The sequence below is a fragment of the Electrona antarctica genome (genome assembly GCF_951216825.1).
Source record: "Electrona antarctica genome assembly, chromosome: 5".
Classification (NCBI taxonomy): Eukaryota; Metazoa; Chordata; class Actinopteri; order Myctophiformes; family Myctophidae; genus Electrona; species Electrona antarctica.
In genome coordinates this window covers 24110553-24131472 of record NC_136810.1, presented here as the reverse complement: position 1 = coordinate 24131472, position 20920 = coordinate 24110553, and the positions used below count along the sequence as shown (strand labels likewise).

General features: G+C 41.5%; 2 protein-coding genes across 2 annotated transcripts in view; one reads left to right on the top strand and one right to left on the bottom strand.

Annotated features, from left to right (window-relative positions):
- Positions 1-20920, top strand: part of tmem117 (transmembrane protein 117) — a 101180-nt gene that overhangs the window by 15464 nt on the left and 64796 nt on the right. The window lies entirely within an intron of this gene.
- Positions 13615-20787, bottom strand: LOC306923192 (P2Y purinoceptor 1-like; the record flags this gene model as incomplete). Its single annotated transcript, XM_079501220.1, has 3 exons — positions 20699-20787; positions 15466-15735; positions 13615-14354 (listed from the first exon to the last, which is right to left on the bottom strand). Exons 1-3 carry the CDS (start codon positions 20739-20741, stop codon positions 13615-13617), a joined length of 1053 nt encoding a protein of 350 aa, XP_079357346.1. The 5' UTR covers positions 20742-20787.

Genomic DNA, 20920 nt, shown 5'->3' with positions numbered 1-20920 from the left:
AACTGCACAGAGATGAGGGTGAACAGATGGTGTGTGTGTGTGTGTGTGTGTGTGTGTGTGTATGTGAACAAAATGTCCATGTGAATACTTGAATGATTGATTGTGCAAGAAAGGAAGGATGAACTGCAACAGAAATATGAAAGAGCTGCTGAGCGTTTGAGAGGTGTGTCTGCTCAAAGGTGCCTAAAACAGGCATTTATGATGGCGAGATCCGCCATCATAGTTATATTTTCTGGATCATTCAGGGCACACTTCTCATCTCATAACGTTCGGGCCCACTCATTTTGCTAAGATGGGTGGACATATTTTCAGGGCATATTCTTTGTCATTATAAATCATTTCATTGTGTATTCCCGCTTGGAATGTAGTATACTTAAAAGAAGTTCGGTGCCCAGCGGCTATTGGGTCGGAGAGGCGGTTGTCCGATACGCCCACACATTTATATATATATATATATATATATATATATATATATATATATGTATATATATATACACTGTATATATATATATATACAGTGTATATATATATATATATATGACCGACTTCGAACGTGCCGTGCGTATCGCAGAGGACCCGAGGGAGGGAAGTGGGTGGGATCAGCAGATCTCCAAAACATTGATAAATCCACACATCCCGTATGCTGATGTCACCAATGTTACACCATAGACTGGCCTAGATTCCATATTTGGCCGTGCCTGACACGGAACTCCATATGTGGGCATAAAAGGTACACAGGCAGATAGACCGACGCATATAGACATATATAAAAGGCATAAAAGGGATAGATGAATACAACGGGTACTCTGACTGACAACCGGTACGAGCGGTATTTGCATATTATATGTGGAACATGCATTTTCAGAATAAAATCCTTTGTGTTTTGCCAATTATTTGCGATATCCTCATGGCTCACTGCAGGTTGGGAATGGTTGTTCTAGACTAGAGGTTGCTATGGCCAGCATCCTACTGGAATGTTTTATTTAAACATTTTATGTAAAGCAACGGACGGTAGCACTGCTCAAGACACATCCCCCCTTGGGGACAGTAAAGGTTTGCATGTACCTTTAATGCACCATGTGCTGTGAAACAAGACCAGGTGTGCCTTGTTTTGTGATAACCACACATTATTATTGCAATATAAGCAATTTTACACAATTATTTTTGTAATTATCTCCTACAGGCCTACAGACGGGGACTATGTTATGGCAGGAAATGTGCATTTAGTAAAATATCTCCACCTTCCCACAAGCTTCACACAAACCGCATTCTCTCCACTTCCTCCAGTGAGCACATACGCTATGGTACACACAATTGACAGGTTGTGAAATGACTATAAGAACAACCTCCACACAAGCCTTTTCGAATTATATTGTATATTGTTTCACGGTGATTGTGTATACAGCATCTTTACCTGCCCTTCCCTGTACTATACTACCAGTATTTACACATTGGCTGCCAGGACTTGACCCTCGCCCAGATGGCGCTCCCTGCCACGGCTTCTTTACTCTGAAGACCCCCAAGTGAACTGGAAGCAAAATCGCCTAAGCAATCTTTTGGGCTACGGTCATTTTTAAAGTTATCCGAAGCATTAATATTGTAACCGCGACCTAGCGACGATTTAGTACTGTTTTGTAAAATTGAACACCACAATCTGAGAAAGGATTCAGAGAAAATCCAATAGATCCAATGTTATCATCATTTAGTCACGGCAAGGTCTTGATAGCATTAATTTGTGAAAAAATATCAAAAAGATGCAAACATATGGAGATAGAAGGTTTCAGCCCGACAGCAACAATTTGTTTCTGCAAGTGCACGATAGAGGCTAGTGAATGGCTAGTGACACAATATATGGGTTAAGTCTCCCTTGGAGGTCCATGGGGATGACCTACACATTATGCCATTCCATTAAACCACTCCAGGCTATTTTGCTCTCCAGTTGAAGTGGGTCTGGTCATACAGTGTGAGCCATGGCTGTCATTATGCGTTTGTATTCCAACCATGGGTCATACAGGGTATGTGAGCTGTGTCTTTCGGTTAATGTGTGCTCTGTTTTCATCCAACCATGGATTAGATTAAAGAGGAATTGTGCTTTGTATTGGACTAGACTGGTGGGCACCGATCTATCCGGGAACGATGCAAGTTTGAGCCTTATTTGATCATTCCTGATTCTTTTGTTGTCAGTTGATCTGGTCCATGTCTTGTTTCCATGTGGGTTCACATGCATAATTGTTAAGATGATTTTGATTTTATATGCACAAAAGTTTTTGATATTTTTTATTGTATTGTCTAAAGCACTTTGGTCAATCTTGACTGTTTTAAATGTGCTCTATAAAATAAAGCTTGATTTGATTTGAAGTTGGGAATGATGCAAATCGGGAATGCATGCGCATCAGGTTATATGCAATATACCTCTTGTAGGCTACCTGTTGTACCTGCCTGACAGTGTTCCTTCCTCTGTCTGGGTCCCTTTTATGGAGATCTCTGTATCTCACTGATTGAATCTTATGTCACACTGTTTACAGTGGAAAGGCAAAGAAATGATAAAAATCACACTTGTGTGAAGTGAGGAGCACCATAATGTTTGTTTAGAGTCTAAATAAACGATTAAAAGTCCATAGACTTGGCTGCTACTCTATGTTTGATTAAAGTGCTCTAAACAAACAGTAAAAGTCCATATAGACTTGGCTGCCATGATGTAATGTAATTTCAAAAGCCAAATGTTCCCCCAGATTGGGATGCTGGGGTTGAAATGGTTAAGGAGACAAAGTGAGTGGAGAAGTAGGGAGAGAGGAGAGGCCTCCCATCTGTATCACTGTGGAAACACCAGGAAACAAGTCAGCCAAATTACATTTCATACAGTTACATAATACTAATGGACTTTTAGAACAAAGCTCCAAACTCTCCATCCGTCTCACCGTCGCTTTATTGTCCCTCCTCACTTATAGGCCTTACTTGCCACTGCTTATCAACTGGTATGGGGCCCGGGCCAATATGGGTCTAAAAAGTAACCCCAAATGGACACATAAAGGTCTATCACTCCGAGAGTGTACAAATCAGTGTTTTCGGCGACTAAAAGTAAGACAAAAAATGTTCGTCGACTACCTTTTTTCACTGACGAAAACTAAATGGAAATAAATTAAAACTAAGCTACGTATGATGACTAAAACTAAGACTAAATATATTGACAATTTCAACAAATAAAAACTAGACTAAAATGTTAGGGAGGGACTAGTGGACAAGACTACATCGAGTACAAGTCACTTTACACTTTACTTGGTTGCATGCTGAAAATAGCCGATCTACAAGCCGATCTACAAGCTCACAACGTGTCGCAGCGCCACGCGTTGTGAGCTTGTAGATCGGCTATTTTCAGCAAGTGTAAAATCAGCCATTACACCGGAATCAAGGCCCGCCAAAATACATTTTAGTCGACTAAATCAACTGTAGATTTAGTCGACTAAAATGTTATGATATTTAGTCGACAAAAACTAGACTAACACTAAAACATTTCAGTTGACTAAAATGTGACTAAAACTAAATGTAAACTAATCAAAAGACTTTGACTAAAACTAAAAACCCACACGTGTCTGTCCGTCCGTCTGCGTACAGCTAATCTCTGGCACCGTTGGCCCGGTCAACGCCAAACTGTGCACACACACTCCCTGGATGCAAACGACGAACCTCTACCCCAATGTTTCCACAACGGCCCCACCATGAGGCCGATTTGTGCAAAACACATTTCTTTATATTACTTGTTAGATCTCCATATATGGAGCTGACCTGTTCTGACAGTCCATATGTTGATCTGACCTCATCAAACCCTGTACACTCAAGACACGCTCCATACTGTATATGGCCAGGACAGAATTCATTCCATATGTTGATCTGACCCCCCATTCCAAAACGCCAGCGCTCGCCCTGCTGTCACCCAGGCGGATGCGTGCACGCGACTCCTAGTGGAGACTTGTGCCATGGGGCACATTTTATAGTTAACTCTGAGGCCCCTTTTCCACCGGTTGGTTCCCAATGGGAACCGGTTCAGTTCTTTTTGGTTCTTAGTCCATGAGCCAGAGCTCCAAAATTGGAACGTTAATTATGAATTGAGTGGGCAAAACCATACCTATATTAGATCACCATGAAACTTCCCCAATTGAGTTCTTACACAAAGACAATGATTTATTGTAATACAAATTTTACATTTTTAAATATGCAAATTAGGCATTATGTAGGAAAATATGCAAAATAATCGAAAATATGAAAAAGCTACTACTGTGGAAGGGTTATCATGTATTAATTTAAAACAATTTAAACAATTTAATATAGGTCTAGTTTTTCCCACCAATTTTGGAGCTCTGGCTCATGGACTAAGAACCAAAAAGAACTGAACCGGTTCCCATTGGGAACCAACCTGTGGAAAGGGGGTCTGAGAGTGTACAGAACTGAATGGACACCATCAGCGAGCTCCAAGGAAGGAGCCTCTTGGTAGTGCCCCCCACCCCACGGCCCTATATTCTCTGTATATATATATTTTGCCGCTCCCGGAGCTTTTACCGATATGTGATGTATTGTACGTATTTGTATGTCTTGCTGATGAATTGAGTGCAAGTTGTGGCTTTTTGTATCATCCTATTAGCAGAGCTTCCGTGGCTGTACTGCCGTGCTGTTGTCAAACATGTACACAGTATTCAATCAATCAATCAATCAATCAATCAATCAATGAACAGACACTCAGAGTTACAGACACGTACCATTTGGACCCGTGTGTGGTCCGCCGCAAACCCTACGTTGAGAACTTAGACTTAGTTGCACTATTTTTCACACCCACACGCTCAACTAAGCATAGGTATATTCCAAAATATGCTGACTATGCAGCACCATAACTGCAGGTTTATGGCCAGAGCCTACATTGACAATCAGTGCCTATCTGTCTGCACATAACCCCTAACGAGGAAGTGAAGCGGCTTCTAATTTCCTTTTTGTGCTGCATCAGTCCCTGTATTAACATAATGTATTCACCTCCCTGCAGCGCTGGCTTGAATTATACAAGGTTTGAAGGGTAATTCAGAGTCCCAGTCAATACGTGAAGAAAGCCATCCCGGCAGGATTACTGCGATTTACAGTAAGCAAGGGAAACACTTACATCAAATGCATAGAGACAGTGTAGCGCCTCAGTAATCTGGGATATACTGTAGCTAAACAAAGAAGTAGTATTAAAGTCCAAAAAGTGTATGAGTTTTAAGATCTATCTATCTATCTATCTATCTATCTATCTATCTATCTATCTATCTATCTATCTATCTATCTATCAATCAGCTATTTTCTGTGAAGGTTTCCCCCAGAATATGGATGCTGTGGTTTAAGTCGTTACGGGTATAAAAGTAATTTCACATCAACACTTTTCATATAGGCCTATCTGATGCCGCCTCCATACGCGGTTAATGCATTTGTTGGCGGTGACCCTGTTCTGAATTCGAATGAATATTGCATTTTTTTCTTGTGGAGCAATGGATCGTTGCTGTCGGGCAGAAACCTTGTATCTCCTTCTTTCAACGTTGTATCGTTTTCATTAATTAATGTGCTACTTTGTCATATCATTCAACATAGCCGATCTACAAGCTTGTAGATATATTAGATAGGCTATTGTCTTGCTATTTTTAAGTCAAAGTGAAAGTGATTAATTATGTCCAATTGACCAATTGTGATTAATTGAGATTGTGAAATAATAACTACATTTTTTGTTTTAACGCCCGACAGCGACCATTCTGTGTGGATGTACTATGGAGTACATGCACATAGAATGCAGAAATGTATTTTCAGGCGAATTATTTGCACAATAAAATACGCCCCCAGTATGTAAGAACCTTTAGTCAATCATCTCTGCTTGGATGTGTCATTCTTGGCAGGCTGGCATACAGCGAAGTCTGCAGCTTGGGAACATATCAATGCAATGAGAGATTCCACTTTGATCACAGAAGGGAACGAAATTCAGCTTCAATATACAGTACACTGCAACTCCTTACAGGCTCATCCATGTGTTTGTGTGGAAGAGACAATGACATACATGTCTTTGGTTGCTTTGTGGTGAGGAGCTTCATTTTTCCTCGTCTTGTTCTGATGCTGATGACTGTAGCCCCAGAGGGTGCCATCTGGGTTGTGTCACATGCTATTACTCTGCCATGCCAGCGTGCCAGGGCTGCCATTGTTGCTTACTGCATGTGTGCTTTAGCACTTCCAATTGAGAGAGGGTGCTAGAGTTGTACAGTATACAGTATGTACGGATGTGTGAGTGTGTGAGTGTGTGTGTGTGTGTGTGTGTGTGTGTGTGTGTGTGTGTGTGTGTGTGTGTGTGAGAGAGAGAGTGTGTGTGTGACACATGCTTGCCTGCATAAAAACGGCCCTGTGGGTGCATGCGTGGGCATGCCCCACAAACACCGGTGGTTTCATCATCTTAAGCAGATGGCCATTTGCCAGAGCAACTGGCCAACTTTTGTGACAATAAAAGATATAAGACGTCACTGGCATTTATAGCATCTGCATTGTTTTATATGCAAACAGTCCATATATCTCCATCTGCCACTGAATGCAGTCAGACAAAATGAATGGTGTGTGTGTGTGTGTGTGTGTGTGCGTGTGTGTGCATGTGTGCGTGCGTGCGTGCGTGCGTGCACAACATCACAGCAAGAGCTGTGAAATGTATAGCCGCAATTTGCAACTCTAGATTTGTTTACAATGGGATGAATCTAGAGTTGCAATACCCTCCATTGACTCTCCACTCATCCAATTTGGTTTGTGATCTGCTTGTCTTAAACAACGTTAAACTCACCAACATTGCAGCTGTAGTACAAGCTTGAATTATCCTCTTTCAATCTGCCGAGCTTGTTTTTCATAAAAATCCCCCGTAGACATGTTATGAGCTACTTTCTGTCAAGAAATTATGTGCAGGTGATTCTTTTTCTAAGTGCTGGAGTTTGGAAGCACTCGTCATAAGTCAAAAACGAGGGCTTCCAAACTGCAACACTTAGAAAAAGAATCACCTGCAGAGGATGTCTTGACAGAAAGTAGCTCATAACATGTCTACGGGCCGGGATTTTTTTGAAAAACAAGCTCGGCAGATTGAAAGAGGATAATTCAAGCTTGGACTACAGCTGCAATGTTTGTGAGTTTAACGTTGTTTAAGACAAGCAGATCGCAAACCAAATTGGATGAGTGGTGAGTCAATGGAGGGTATTGCAACTCTAGATTCATCCCATTATAAAAAAATCTGAAGTTGCAAATTGCGGCTATGAAATGTAGTGCCGTAGCAGCTGACGGGGTGGCATGGGTCTCGGGCAAATGCTACTTGAACACAATTCACAGTGTTTGCTTTAAATGTCCTTTTGAGCGGCAGATGGCTGGCATTTAGCCTATTGCATTAATAGGAATACACAATAAGGCTAATAAGTACACTGTAAAATCATGTCCATGTTCATTTAAAGGTGGTGTAATATTTGGTTATAGTTTTGTTAAAATAACAATCAGAACCATAAAATTAGTTATATTAAAGAACTAAAAGAAATAAAGGTCCTTACTTGCGTCAATAATTCTTTATACTGTAACCAAACTATTGCAGACCAAAAGAAAACAAAACTGTTACTTTTGAAGTTAAATTACAATATATTTATCTGATTTAAACTTGATCAAACAAAATAATTCAATTGAACAATCAATATATTTCAAAATACAAATGAAAATGTTCAAACTTTTTGTCCAGCAAAGCAAAGTTACTTTAAATGTCTCCAATGAGAATAGTTCCAAAAAAGTAATCAAACCAAAAATTGCAGATCTTCTATTTTCCGAAAATCAAGTAATCCATGAAGTCAAAAAATGAAAAGGAAATGCATTGCTCAAAAAAGGAAAAAAGTATATTCCTCACCCAACCTTCAATTCAGGGACTTGCAACTCTAGATTTTTTTATAATGGGATGAATCTAGAGTTGCAATACCCTCCATTGACTCTGCGTTTGCGATCTGCTTGTCTTAAACGACGTTAAACTCACCAACATTGCAGCTGTAGTCCAAGCTTGAATTATTCTCTTTCAATCTGCCGAGCTTGTTTTTCATGAAAATCCCCCGTAGAGCTACTTTCTGTCAAGAAGAAGAAATGTTGGAGTTTGGAAGCGCTCGTTTGTATTAAGGGGTCGCGCTGCTGCCTCCTGCATTATGTGCAAATGCGAAACAGATGCATGCAGGGACGTTCAGTGAATTACGACGAGCGCTTCCAAACTCCAGCACTCCAATCACTTGCACAGAATTTCTTGACAGAAAGTAGCTCATAACATGTCTACGGGGGATTTTTATGAAAAACAAGCTCGGCAGATTGAAAGAGAATAATTCAAGCTTGGACTACAGCTGCAATGTTGGTGAGTTTAACGTCGTTTAAGACAAGCAGATCGCAAACGCAAAATGATGAGTGGGGAGTCAATGGAGGGTATTGCAACTCTAGATTCATCCCATTATAAAAAAATCTAGAGTTGCAAATTGCGGCTAGGGGCACAGCAGGTTCCCCATTGTCCACAAGCTATTAATGGATTCAGAGATAAACCCTCAGAAATGTTCTTTGACCAAACGTTTCTTCTTCAGATCTCAAAGTTTTCCGGCCCCACTACTCTGTGGTTTATCAATGTCTGATTATGGTTTAGTATTGGCCTTAAAATAGTCTCTTTGACAATGACAAACCACCACCAAACACTCTTTTTGATACCTAAAATGGAACTCGTGGCCACCTTCACTTCCTGTACTTTTATAGATGTTCCTGGTACCTCACTTCCTGGAACTATTACTAACATGCTTTCCCCCACAGTTCCCCCTATATGCTATGAGCTAACCTTGTCAACAGAAAATGAATGACCAGGGTTTAACTACACACAAACAATAATCTTTTCCGTACACTACATTTCAAATATTCAACCATATTTTAATCAATATATATTCCCTTGTTATACAGGACAGGAAATACATGTCTTCACACATGGGCAGTGTCACAATGCAACAGTGATTCTCAACCTGTGGGATGGGGCCCACTGGTGGGTTGTGAGGATATTGCAAGTGCAGCCCCCAAATTTATTGGCAAAACACTAAAGATTTTAATGAGATTTTAACATAACATCATAATAATCCTTTTTTTTCTTTAAAACCTTGAAAAATGTGTATTCATTGTGATACTGCTAAACAGGAACTTAAAGTATACTATGTTAGTTGTATACAGGTGTGTGTGCGTGCGTGCGTGCGTGCGTGCGTGCGTGCGTGCGTGTGCGTGTGTGTGTGTGTGTGTGTGTGTGTGTGTGCTGTTGTACTCATTGCAAGTTGCTTTCGAAAAGTCTTCTAGATCGATCGATTCGAGAACAGTTTTCTGGTAATACTTATACGTTGCTATAATATCAGTGGTTCTCAAACCTTTTCATGTCAAGGACCACCTAAATTACATGTATTTGGCCACTGACCCCCATCTCAAAATATTTTGTTCCAGGGACTCCCAGAAGCAAGGATTTGAGTTAAAATGTTCGCTTTGAAAGAATATTCAAAGATATGCACAAATGTTCATGTTTTTCATATTTTTTAAGTATAAAATAATGCTAAAACAAGCTAAAATCTAAAATGACACAGATGTTTTCCTGGTTCAAATGATTAAACCACCGGTGTTTGTTTAGCACACACACATACACCGTCACACACACACACACACACACCGTCACACACACACACACACACACACACACACACACACACACACACACACACACACACAGAGAGAACGAATAATGACGAGAGATTTGGCAAACAGAGAAAAAACAACCAGAAGGAAATTGCGTATTTACTGAAGACGTATGACTCCTTTGGTTCATAGCCATGTCATAACCAAGAGAGATGATTTAACAAGGTCTCTCTCACCATAGCTGTTTTTTCATCACCCACATCTCCAGATTCATCAGGCACACAACCAAGGCACAGTTATGCTTTGCGCCGCATTGTGAGCTTGTAGATTGGCTTTTTTCACTAGTTTTGATCACGGGAAGACATAAAATTATTTTGGGTCGAAAGCTAAAAAGTTTGGGAACCACTGGTGTAGAACACTGAGGAGCGTAGGCGTGCTGACAATGGGAAAAGAAAGTAGCATGCCCTGAAATATATGAAACACATGCACTGGACTTAAACACGATTCACACAGTGCACTTAAACAAGATTCACACAGTGCACAGATTCACACGGTTCTCAAAGTGTGCGTCCTTGAGAGGGTTCCAGTGGGGTCCCCAGCAAAAAATGAGTTAATATATAGCATCAAAAGCAGTTTAACCACTCTAACCCTATACTGTAGAGATCTAACCTGACTCCGCCAGATGGGGCAGCAGAGAGTACACTGGGTTCCCCCCTCCTGGAGATCAGCTCATTTGAAAATAGTACAGTATATGCACTGTACAAGCTCTCAATGTGATGTGAGCTTGTAGATCTGCTATTTTGGAAGAAATGTGAACATTCACATTCATTAATTCATTCATTTATTCATTCACAAGAAACAGTCAATTCAAACGGCACCAGAGAATTCATAGAAGAAAGAAATAAGGAGCCAAATGTACAAAATAAAAAAATAGCGGCCCTCACTTCACAAAAGTGTGATTTCTTTATCACATGTTTCCGTGCTGCTGGTCAGACTGAATTAAACACAGACCGTCTGATATTTATGTTTGATACCACTATTTAACATACATATACTGTACATTTTTCATTTCATTATCATCAAAAAATGTTAAAATAGTTGATCTACAAGCTCACTTATAGCTTTATTAGCTTGTATACTGTAGTTATGCTATTTTCTGGCTTGTTTGTTTGTAATCAAGCGCTTGCAAATGGAGAAAAAATACTGTGGAGGAAGTGAGTATCAGTGCATCAGAGGTGACAAACAGACACAGGGGAATGTTTTGGTTTTCCAGTGCCCGCTCTGTTTACTTCTTTCATCATGACTGCTTCCATTCCATCCATTGTTTCAGATTGAGTTTCCAGTGCAGTGCACTGCCAAACACTATATTTGATTAGGAGCTGTTTTCTAGTTTCCAGCAGCCAGCAGGTGAGCACTGCCAACATCCCATCTCACCACACACAGCTACCAATGGAGGATTGGATGTTGTTTTTGCCATCATGCACTGCTTTTCTCTGTTTTCTCTAGAACCATAATATTGTCTCTGTCGGGTGGAAACCAATACCAGGATTCAAATTAAAAAAATAGCAAAAGTAGCAGATCGACAAGCCCAAAACGAGCTTCGAGCTTGCAGATGCTACTGCTGCTACTTTTGATGCTTTTGTGGGACACTGTTGTATGATCAAGTAGGGCGTCAATTTACAAAAAAAAGTTAAAACATCAAAGTTAAAATATAGAGATAAGAGGTTTCTGCCCGACAGCAAAATGCGGAACAACGCATGATGACCATCGCCTGTCAATCATCAGATTGGCCTTTGGCATTTCCTTTCCTCATGGACCTACCACCATTAGATGAATTTCCCCCACTGTTATACACACTACACAATAAAGAGTATTCTATGCTGTAGACACTAGTGGAATAAGTAGTCCAATTTAATACCACAATAGAGAAACTACTACCCGTATTTAAAATCTTACTTGAGTAGAGGGCATGGTGGCGCTGTCGCCTCACAGCTGTAACCCATTTCTTTCACACTGGGTGAAAGAAATGGGTTACACAAATCTTTTGATAAAGATTTAGTAAAACACAAAAGAAAAAAATCTTACTTAAATATAGTGTTTTTCAGTTGACCTTCCAAATAGAAACTCTATCAGCAAGAATAATGAGTCTTATTGTGGCTAGGGCCAGGCCAGTATACTGCTTCCACTTTATGTAGCAATAAAACAGAGGAGTGAAACTGACCACTGTCCTGCTCATAATGATGAATCTGCCTCATACAAAACAAGATTAAAGCCTCAATCCTTGTGCATTAAAATACCACTTTCAACCCATTTTCAACTTATCTTCATATAATTGGCCCTCATTAATGCTCATCATAATATGGTACCATTTATTGTCTCCACCAGGCCGAAGGCATGGGGAGAGAGTATGTTTTGCACTCTGTCCGTCTGTCCGTCCGTCCGTCCGTCCGTGTGTCCGTCCGTTAACAGCTAATCTCTGGCCCCGTTAACCCGGTTGATGCCAAACTTTGCACACACACTACCTGTATGCCAACGACTAACCTCTGCCCCAAACTTTCCACAACGGCCTGTTATAGCGCCACCATGAGGCCGATTTTGCCAACACATTTCTGTAGATTACTCGTACACATTTTATCCATACATCACGCAATTCAGTATATACTATCTCCATAGTCATGTGATCAACATGGATCTGCACCATTTCCCATATTCCATGATTGGCTAAAATTGGCTTCCAAAGCTCGAATGATTGGTCCGCCAAAATGCCACAAATCAAACACAGTGTGCAATTTCCATGAAATTGTACACGGACAGACTCACGGTGGCGCTATAACAGGCCAATTCCTGATTTTAACTGCATCGATCTGTGTACAACTTTGTATGCGCACTCCCTAGAGGCCATGGCAAAACATTTTCCCTGCATTTTCCACATCTCCCAGAGGCCAATTTCTGCAAAACAGATTTGTTTATATTAGTCGCACAAATTTCATCCAAATCTCATGCAAATCTGTACACATGATCTGTGTAGTCATGTGATCACGACGAGCCTGTTGCATTTCTCAGATTCTACACTGATTGGCTAAGATTGCCTTCCAAAGTTTTCAAGACTGGCCCGTTTTGTACAAAATGCTGCAAATCATGAACGCAGGGCCCGAGTGCAGTGAAACTGTGCACGCATATCCCCACTAGGCTGAGGAAGCAATGCCACTTGACTTTTTTCAAATCAGCCTCATGGTGGTTCTATAACAGGCCAAGTCACGTCTTTACATGCACCGATCTGCATAAAACTTTGTATGCACAAAACATTATGTGCACACTCCCTACAGCCCAAGGAAAAACATCTGGCCTGCATTTTTCAATTATGCCTTTCTGAGCGCCACCAGGAGGCCCATTTGTGTGCAACACTCTTTTTTACATCAGTCCTTCAGATTGTATCCAAATATCAATCCTGGTGGAGACCTGTGCCCCGAGGGGCACTTCTTCTAGTTTCTCCTCAGTCTGTGTCTCAGAGCAGGGCCCTGTGGGACAGTTCACCTACCATTAAAATATTACAGATATACAAGCAAGTGCCACACTGCGAGCTTGTACATCTGCAATTTTTTTAAAACATCTTTAAAATGTGAGAACTACTTATTTAAAAGGCATTTGTATGGCCTCAGGTCTTAATGGGTTAACCCTGCATACATGTGCTATTTGGTTCACAACGTATTGCGATGTGACCCGTTCTTGTAGATCTGCTATAACCTTGCATTTGAACATTTTTTAATATTTTTTGAAACATTTTTATCAACGCAAATCTTGTCCCTGGCACAACATATTTTCAGATGGGGTCCGCAGCCAAATTCATGTTTATTTGTGGTTCTTTGACATGAAAAGGCTTGAGAACCAGTGACTTAACACAATCACACACAACTCTAAATGTCACCGAATAGCCTGGACCCTCCTGCTGGCTCTGCAGCATGCCCTCCTGTACTGGCCTCTCCTGCAGGCCAGCAGCCTGTTCTGGAGCTTCTCGCTGTCCAGGATGTAGATGACGGGGTCCAGGCAGCTGCTCACGCTGCACAGGGCCTCGAAGAACTCGTAGGAGGCGTATAGGACGTTGGTGTTGGCCGGCGTCACCTGGTCGCGGCACCTCATGAACACCAGCGTGATGATCATGACGTGGTACGGCACGAAGGACACCACGAACACCACCAGGGCGGCGGTGAGGAGCCGCAGGGGCTTCCCCCAGACCCCGCCGCGCTGGCTGTGCCGGAGCCTCCTGCAATTGGCGAGACCCCGCCCCCGGAGCACGCGCACCGTCATGACGTAGAACACCAGCATGACGCCGAAGGGCAGGCCGAAGGCCAGCAGCGTCTTGACGATGGTGACCGTCTTGACGTAGGCGAACGGGCCCTGGATGTGGTCCATGCACGCCGTCACGCCGCCCGGACGTCGCACGGCGAACGCCACGTATAGTTCGGGGATGGAGCCCAGGAAGAGCGTGATCCAGGCGCACACCGTGCACAGCTTGGCGCGGCCCACGCCCCACCAGCGCAGGGAGCCGATGGGGTGCACCGTGCCGGCGAAGCGGTCGAAGCTGATGAGGGTGAGGAAGAGGATGCTGCCGTAGATGTTGATGTTGAAGAAGACCTTCTTGAACTGGCAGAAGATCTGGATGTCTTTAAAGGGAGTGGAATGGGTATTTGTTTTGGTTTTTTTTTTAAAAATAAAAGAATTAGAACTAATACCGGATTTTGCAAAGATGCTCATTTACATCCGCAGTCCCCACACAAAACATAAAAACAAAACAGGCAGACAGTGGAATACAATACATTTAGGAAACAAAGTATAAAAACGTATACAGGAACAATGTACAAGGGTGTAATCTATAGAGTGCATCTACAGTACTATATGGTTTAGCAGCGTTTTTTATAGGGCAATACAGATTAGTAACCAAAGTAACTTGTGCATCAAGTGCAGTATTGCTTTCAAGTAATACAGGATTCGCTGTTAAAGTGCGCTAGTCTAGATTATTAGATTACATAAAGTCACAGGTTTTGTTGTCTATAGTGTAACCATTCTTTAAGATTGAAGTTCTTGAACTTAAAACAACAAACAAGTGAAATTGGAATTGATGAGCAGACAAAATTGGAACTGGAACACAAGCTGATCAATTATATTTGTGGTTGTATTTTCTTCTGATTGGATGCAATTGGTTATCTAATGCTGACCTGAACATTTATTTAGTTTATTAAAGAGCTGGAGAGACAGGAAAACCCCCTGTTACTGAAACACAGCAATGATTACTATGATAATATAGAGCTACTACACTTATTTGACCAAACAACAAGAAGATCCCTTATACCATTGGTTCCCAAAGTGGGGTCCGGGGACCCCCAGGGGTACCTGAGGGAGTTCCAGGGGGTCCCCAGCTAAATGATAGTTTGGAACCAAATGGACGCTTATGGGTCTGTAACTCTGAGAGTGACCCGTTAGGGTCCATTTGGTTCCATTTGTACACTCTCAGAGTTAAATTAACATTGATTTTACAATATGAATTGGGGTCCCAGAGATAGAAATGCCATTAAATGAGGGTCTATAGAGTGTAGACTAACATGCATGTCAACCACCTGGGGATCCTTGAAATGAAACTGGTTGAGAATCACTGCTAGAGCCGTAAAAATCTTCTCTTATGGGGGTCCCTGGAATATTATTTTCAAATGGGGGTCCGCGGGCTAATGTCGATTTGGGGGTCCTTGATATGAAAACGTTTGGGAACCAATACTGCACCTTTGAGGTAGGGCCTCTGGAGGCTGAAGTAGAGGGTGACGGGGAGCATGGAGATCCAGGCCGAGTCGCACAGGGCCAGGTTGAGCAGCAACACTCTGCTGCTGGTCCAGCTCTTCTGGAAGCAGGTGTAGTTGATGATGGCGACCAGGTTGCCCAGGATGCCCACGGGCAGGGCGAAGGTGAAGAACACCAGCAGGATGTAGCAGTACCACTTCCCCTCCTCATACTGACTGCAGAACGCTGTTTGGTTCAGAAACTGCAGGAACAGCTCTGGAGGGGAGAATGAGCTGCTGTAGTTTTACTATAGAGTGTTACTTTCTTATAGCGATTGTTGGCTTTTGTGTGTGTGTGTGTGTGTGTGTGTGTGTGTGTGTGTGTGTGTGTGTGTGTGTGTGTGTGTGTGTGTGTGTGTGTGTGTGTGTGTGTGTGTGTGTGTGTGTGTGTGTGTGTGTGTGTGTGTGTGTGTAGCCTACATGGGTATTGATTAATAATTAATTTTATGAAATTATCGATTATTATTTTTAATAATTGATCAGTTCGATTAACTGTTTTACTGTTTTGTAATCCAGTCAAGACAGATTCAGAGCTCCGACAATCTGTCAGCAACTCCCATTACAACGTGTAGAGTTGTTATTCAACTCCCATTACAACGTGTAGAGTTGTTATTCAGGATGAAAAACTGGAACACCACCGGAAGAGGAGGGCTGAAGGAGAGTAGACAGGCCGACAGCCGGTCTCTACACAAATGGACCATTCGCTAAACCCCACCCCAAAAGTGATTGTCCAATGGACCCTTCGCTAAACCCCACTCCAATGCCAATCCAAATAGTTTAGCAACCGTTGCTAAACTCAGACATATAAACCTCCTTCGGCTCTGGGGCGTGTGTACTCAAGGGAGGGCAAGCTTCTGCGTTGGTGCTTCACTAGTCTCACGTAAGCCAGACAACTATTGCAAGAGGCAACAGTCTGGCAACGCAAGACCAGAGTGTAGAGTAGGAGAGTAGCGACACGCTTTGATCTCGCTGCAAAGCGGACGTGCCTATGTTCCAAACATTGCTCCTATGGCTGGAACTATCCCATTGCGATAGAATGAGCACTTCCGCATTCCATTGTTACAATGGGAGTCAATGCTAATGTCGCCACTTTCTTACTATATTACTATAGTGCTTCACAGATTCAGATTTGAGTCCCAGAAAAGACGCACTGTAATTGGCCAGTAGTCATTCAGTGGCAGGCTGGCAGCATGTGGCATATTGTGCCTTCCGCCCTCACGTCGATACAGGTCGATGAAGTGTAGCGGCCAATGAGGCTTTCTGAACTGGCATATGCTCCCGTCACCTCATAGCCAATCTGGGAACCCATTGGCAAAACAAAGGAAAAACAGCACTACCTCTGATGTTATTTTGCGTGGCTGTGTTGTTGAACACATGATACACAGCTTAACGTCGGGAAGGTTATACATGACTCACCCACCCAGGTGATGACAATGAGCTAACTAATCACCCTAGTCTTCTTCTTTCCGTGTATTACTGTCGGACAGTCGTTAAAGTTGATTGAGTTTGATACGGTTTCTCCCTCTAACATTTGTGTATTTCTAGTTCATTGAAATAATGTCACGCACATTTTCATGTGCAGGCCTTGTTGACTAGATTTAGAAGACATGTTGACGCTTTTGCTACTGAAATGATCGATTATTTAACTATATTATTAAGCAGTGAGTGCTATTAATACAGCGATCGGGGAGCAGTTAGCGGTTAAAGGTAGGGTAAGTGATATTTTTGGGGTAAAATAAGTGTTAAATAGCTCCATATTCTGATAGTACTAGAATGTTTGTTCAGTAAGTCCTCATTTCTCCATCTCTTTAGTAAACAGAAAACTCATTCTCAGGTCATTCTCATTCTCAGATACCAATTGGATCCAATCAGGAAAGAGAACTCACACAAGGTGGGTTTCCATCAAAACATTTCGAAAATAGGAAGCGAATAAGTAAGTAATTCGAAAAAAGAAAAGCGTATTTTTCTTGTTTCCATCCACTGACAAAATGCGCTTCTTTGGAGATATTAAATAAGCAGTAGGCCTATATATGGCGCTATTTTGCCAGTCAAGTGAGACGCACAGAGAGGCGCATATTATCTGACATTTATTTTACCATTTGATGTCTGAAATCTGATAGCATCTGCATCACACACTACAGGATAATCTTACACGATTATTTGATCATGTCTGTCACACACACACACACACACACACACACTTCTCTGATTTGTTCTTCACCACGGTGCATTTGACGTTCTTTTAGGCTATTCAAGTTGGTCTGCATGAAGTCCGCTGTCCAGATTGGCCACTGGGACAGGCTGTCTTTCAAACAGGCTGTCTGTTAAATAAATACGCGTGTGTTTTTGTCTAGACAGGGGCTGGTATAGTTTCGTTTTCAAAGTACAGGGAGTCAGGGACGATCGGGACCCCTGCCCTGCGACTTGACAGTACATTTCCATTTTGACTAGTCTCCTCTCGTCCGTTTCGTTCCGAGCTGTTTAGGAGAAATATCACCGATCTAACTTCATGATCAACGGCGAACGCCCTCACCGAGAGCAAAAGAGCCTCAGCCTGCAGACAGAGGCTTCGAGACTCGAGTGTGTAAATTTAATAATTTATGTATCCACATCCCACCCACCCTCCCGTTCGATCACTCCACAAGTCCACTATACTCACCATCGCGTGTGTTTTTTTCTTTTCCAACTGTTAAAAGCGATATAATGCGAGTTCAATGCTTTCTAATTAGAAATATTTTCCGCAAGTGTTTCCATAACCCATTTGCGCATTTCACTTTTTCGATATAGCCCCAAAATCCGCCACCTTCTAGCGAAAAAGTGTTTTTGCGAAAAATGCAGACTTATGCGCATTTTGAGGTGTTTCCATCCAGGAGATTTTGCGAAAGGACCTTAATGCGCAAAAAAAGGCTTTATGGAAACGCACCTACAGACACACAGGATACAGGATAAACAAGTGAAAATGGATGTAATGACACAAAGAAATGAGCAGACAAAATTGGAACAGTAACACTATCAAATTTAAGCTGATACATGGGTACTCTCTCTGGTTGGCTGAAAATTTGCAGCCCAAATATATTTTCTGTTTATTAAAGAACAAGAGAGACCCTTATTGTTACTGAACAAACACTCTATACTATACAGCAATGATTACTATCAGAATATAGTGCTTTGACGTTTTAATGAAAACATTTCGTTTTTTCTGTCTTGCTCAGAGGCACTTTGTCACATATACAGGGGGCAGGACGTGAAACAGGGACCTTCTGGTTCCAAGGGGGGCACCCTACCCGCTCCGCTACAACCACTATTCATTGCACAATAAAGTATACTGGGACATAAGTAGTTAAATGGCTTAGATAGAGTTTCTATCAGGATCGCACAACTAAGCCATTCCCTCTGTCACACAAGCGTTAATCTATTAATTAAATAGATAATGGGAGTATTGATCAAATGCTGTTTTCTCATCTTCTTAGTGAATAAATAAGGCGATGTGTATGTGGCAAAGAAATTATCGGAGGCCATTCATTGTTACCTTTTGTTATCCAACCCCAGGTTCAGCGGTTGTATAACCTTGGCCAATGTGATAATTGATTTACAACCCAGAGCCAAGCCAAGCTGTCTCCATAGTCTAGTTTCCAGGAACCGAATGTTTGAACGTCTGCTGCCAAGAGAGTGAAACCTGGGATGTTGATCTATTGGCCCCAATCACATGTGTCTGTTTGCATTTAATCTGAGATAGTGTATTCAATCTTGTCCAGCTGAGCGGAAAGCAGTTTTTGTGATCATCACATTTCAGCATACACTGTTCTGTCTATTTGACAAGTGAAAGATAGAATGGACAAATATTATACTCTGCTGCAAGCACTTGATCCCCATCACCCATATTCACGGGGGAACATTATATTTAAAAAAAAAAAACAGATACACGAGAATGTTGTAGTCCCCCCAGAATATGGATTCTGAGGTTCAGTAGATCGGCTATTTTTGGCAAAGAGATTTGGGTGTAGACAGAAAAAAAGCGGTCCAAGTACAGAGACAACTCAGGTCAGTTTACTAAGTCTAGAAGTGGTTAATCTGTACTACTGCAGAACACGTTATGAGAGTACGCTATGATGTCAGTACTTTGACTGACAGACAGACAGACAGACAGACAGACATTCCTAGAATATCAGGTTTTCTCTAGTGTTAATTTGCTCTTATGCTTTTATCGGCAACCCAATAGTTCAATGGTTAGGACACATACCGCAGTCTCTCTCTATTTTCACTGGCATTTTAAAAGGCTTTTTAAGGCTTTTTTATATAATTTATAGACAGATTTATGATATTCTTAATTTAACAGGAGCTTAATGATTCACAACATTAGTCAGAAATCAACTGTACAACTGTACACTACATTTAAAACGGCTGCTGAACTTTTCTGTTGCTAAACTTCAAAAAGTATATAGTATACCGGTACTATAATTATTAGTTTGCTAATAATTATATTTACCTTATTTAGCAGTAATTTATAAAATAATTACCATTCATGTTGGTATCATTCTTTACAAACCTTTAGAGAACCATACCTTCAGTAGAATATTATTAATATTTAATATTTAATACAGAAAGCTTAGAGATATACCTTTATAGATCCCATCCAAGGAATTCAGCCTAGGCGTACTGTATTTAAGCTACACAGTAATATACTCATGTTCATCTATCCCTTTGTAACTCTGAGAGTGTACAAATGTAACCAAATGGCCCCTTACAGGTCAATTTAGTTATATTTGTGGTTACTGGTTACACAAATAAACAGTATTTGCCATTGTTAGGCTGTACTATAGGGCTGGGCGATATGACTTAAAATAAATAAAAAACATCACGGTTATTTCAAATTTTTGCCTCGATTACAATTAAATAATGATTATAAAAACATATATTGAAAATAGCCGATCTACATACCTGTATAAATCTCACAATTCGTTGTGGATCGGCTATTGGCTAGAGTAGACAATTTAGTCGATGAAAAAAAGAAAATCTTTGTGTCCATTTGTTGATATAGCCTATCCCTGGCCATAGCAAACAAACATAAAGATGTAGCCAAAAGAAACCTTGCTTCTTGATGAACCTACATGAGCCAAGATTAAGTGGGTTATTGTTTGTATATACATTGAGTTAATTGGCCAGCCCTAGGCTGTACTTACCCTGTTTGCTGAGGACAGATGTGTTGATGAAATGTGGGATCATGTTGAGTGGAGACAGTGCTCACACTGAACACACACACATCTCCCTGTACGTCTGTGCACCTCCACCAGCTGTGTGCCTCCCAGCTGTCTGTTAGCCTAGGACACATCCTGCCTTAACTCTGAATGACGAGAGAGAGAGTGTGAGTGTGAGTGTGTGTGTGTGTGTGTGTGTGTGTGTGT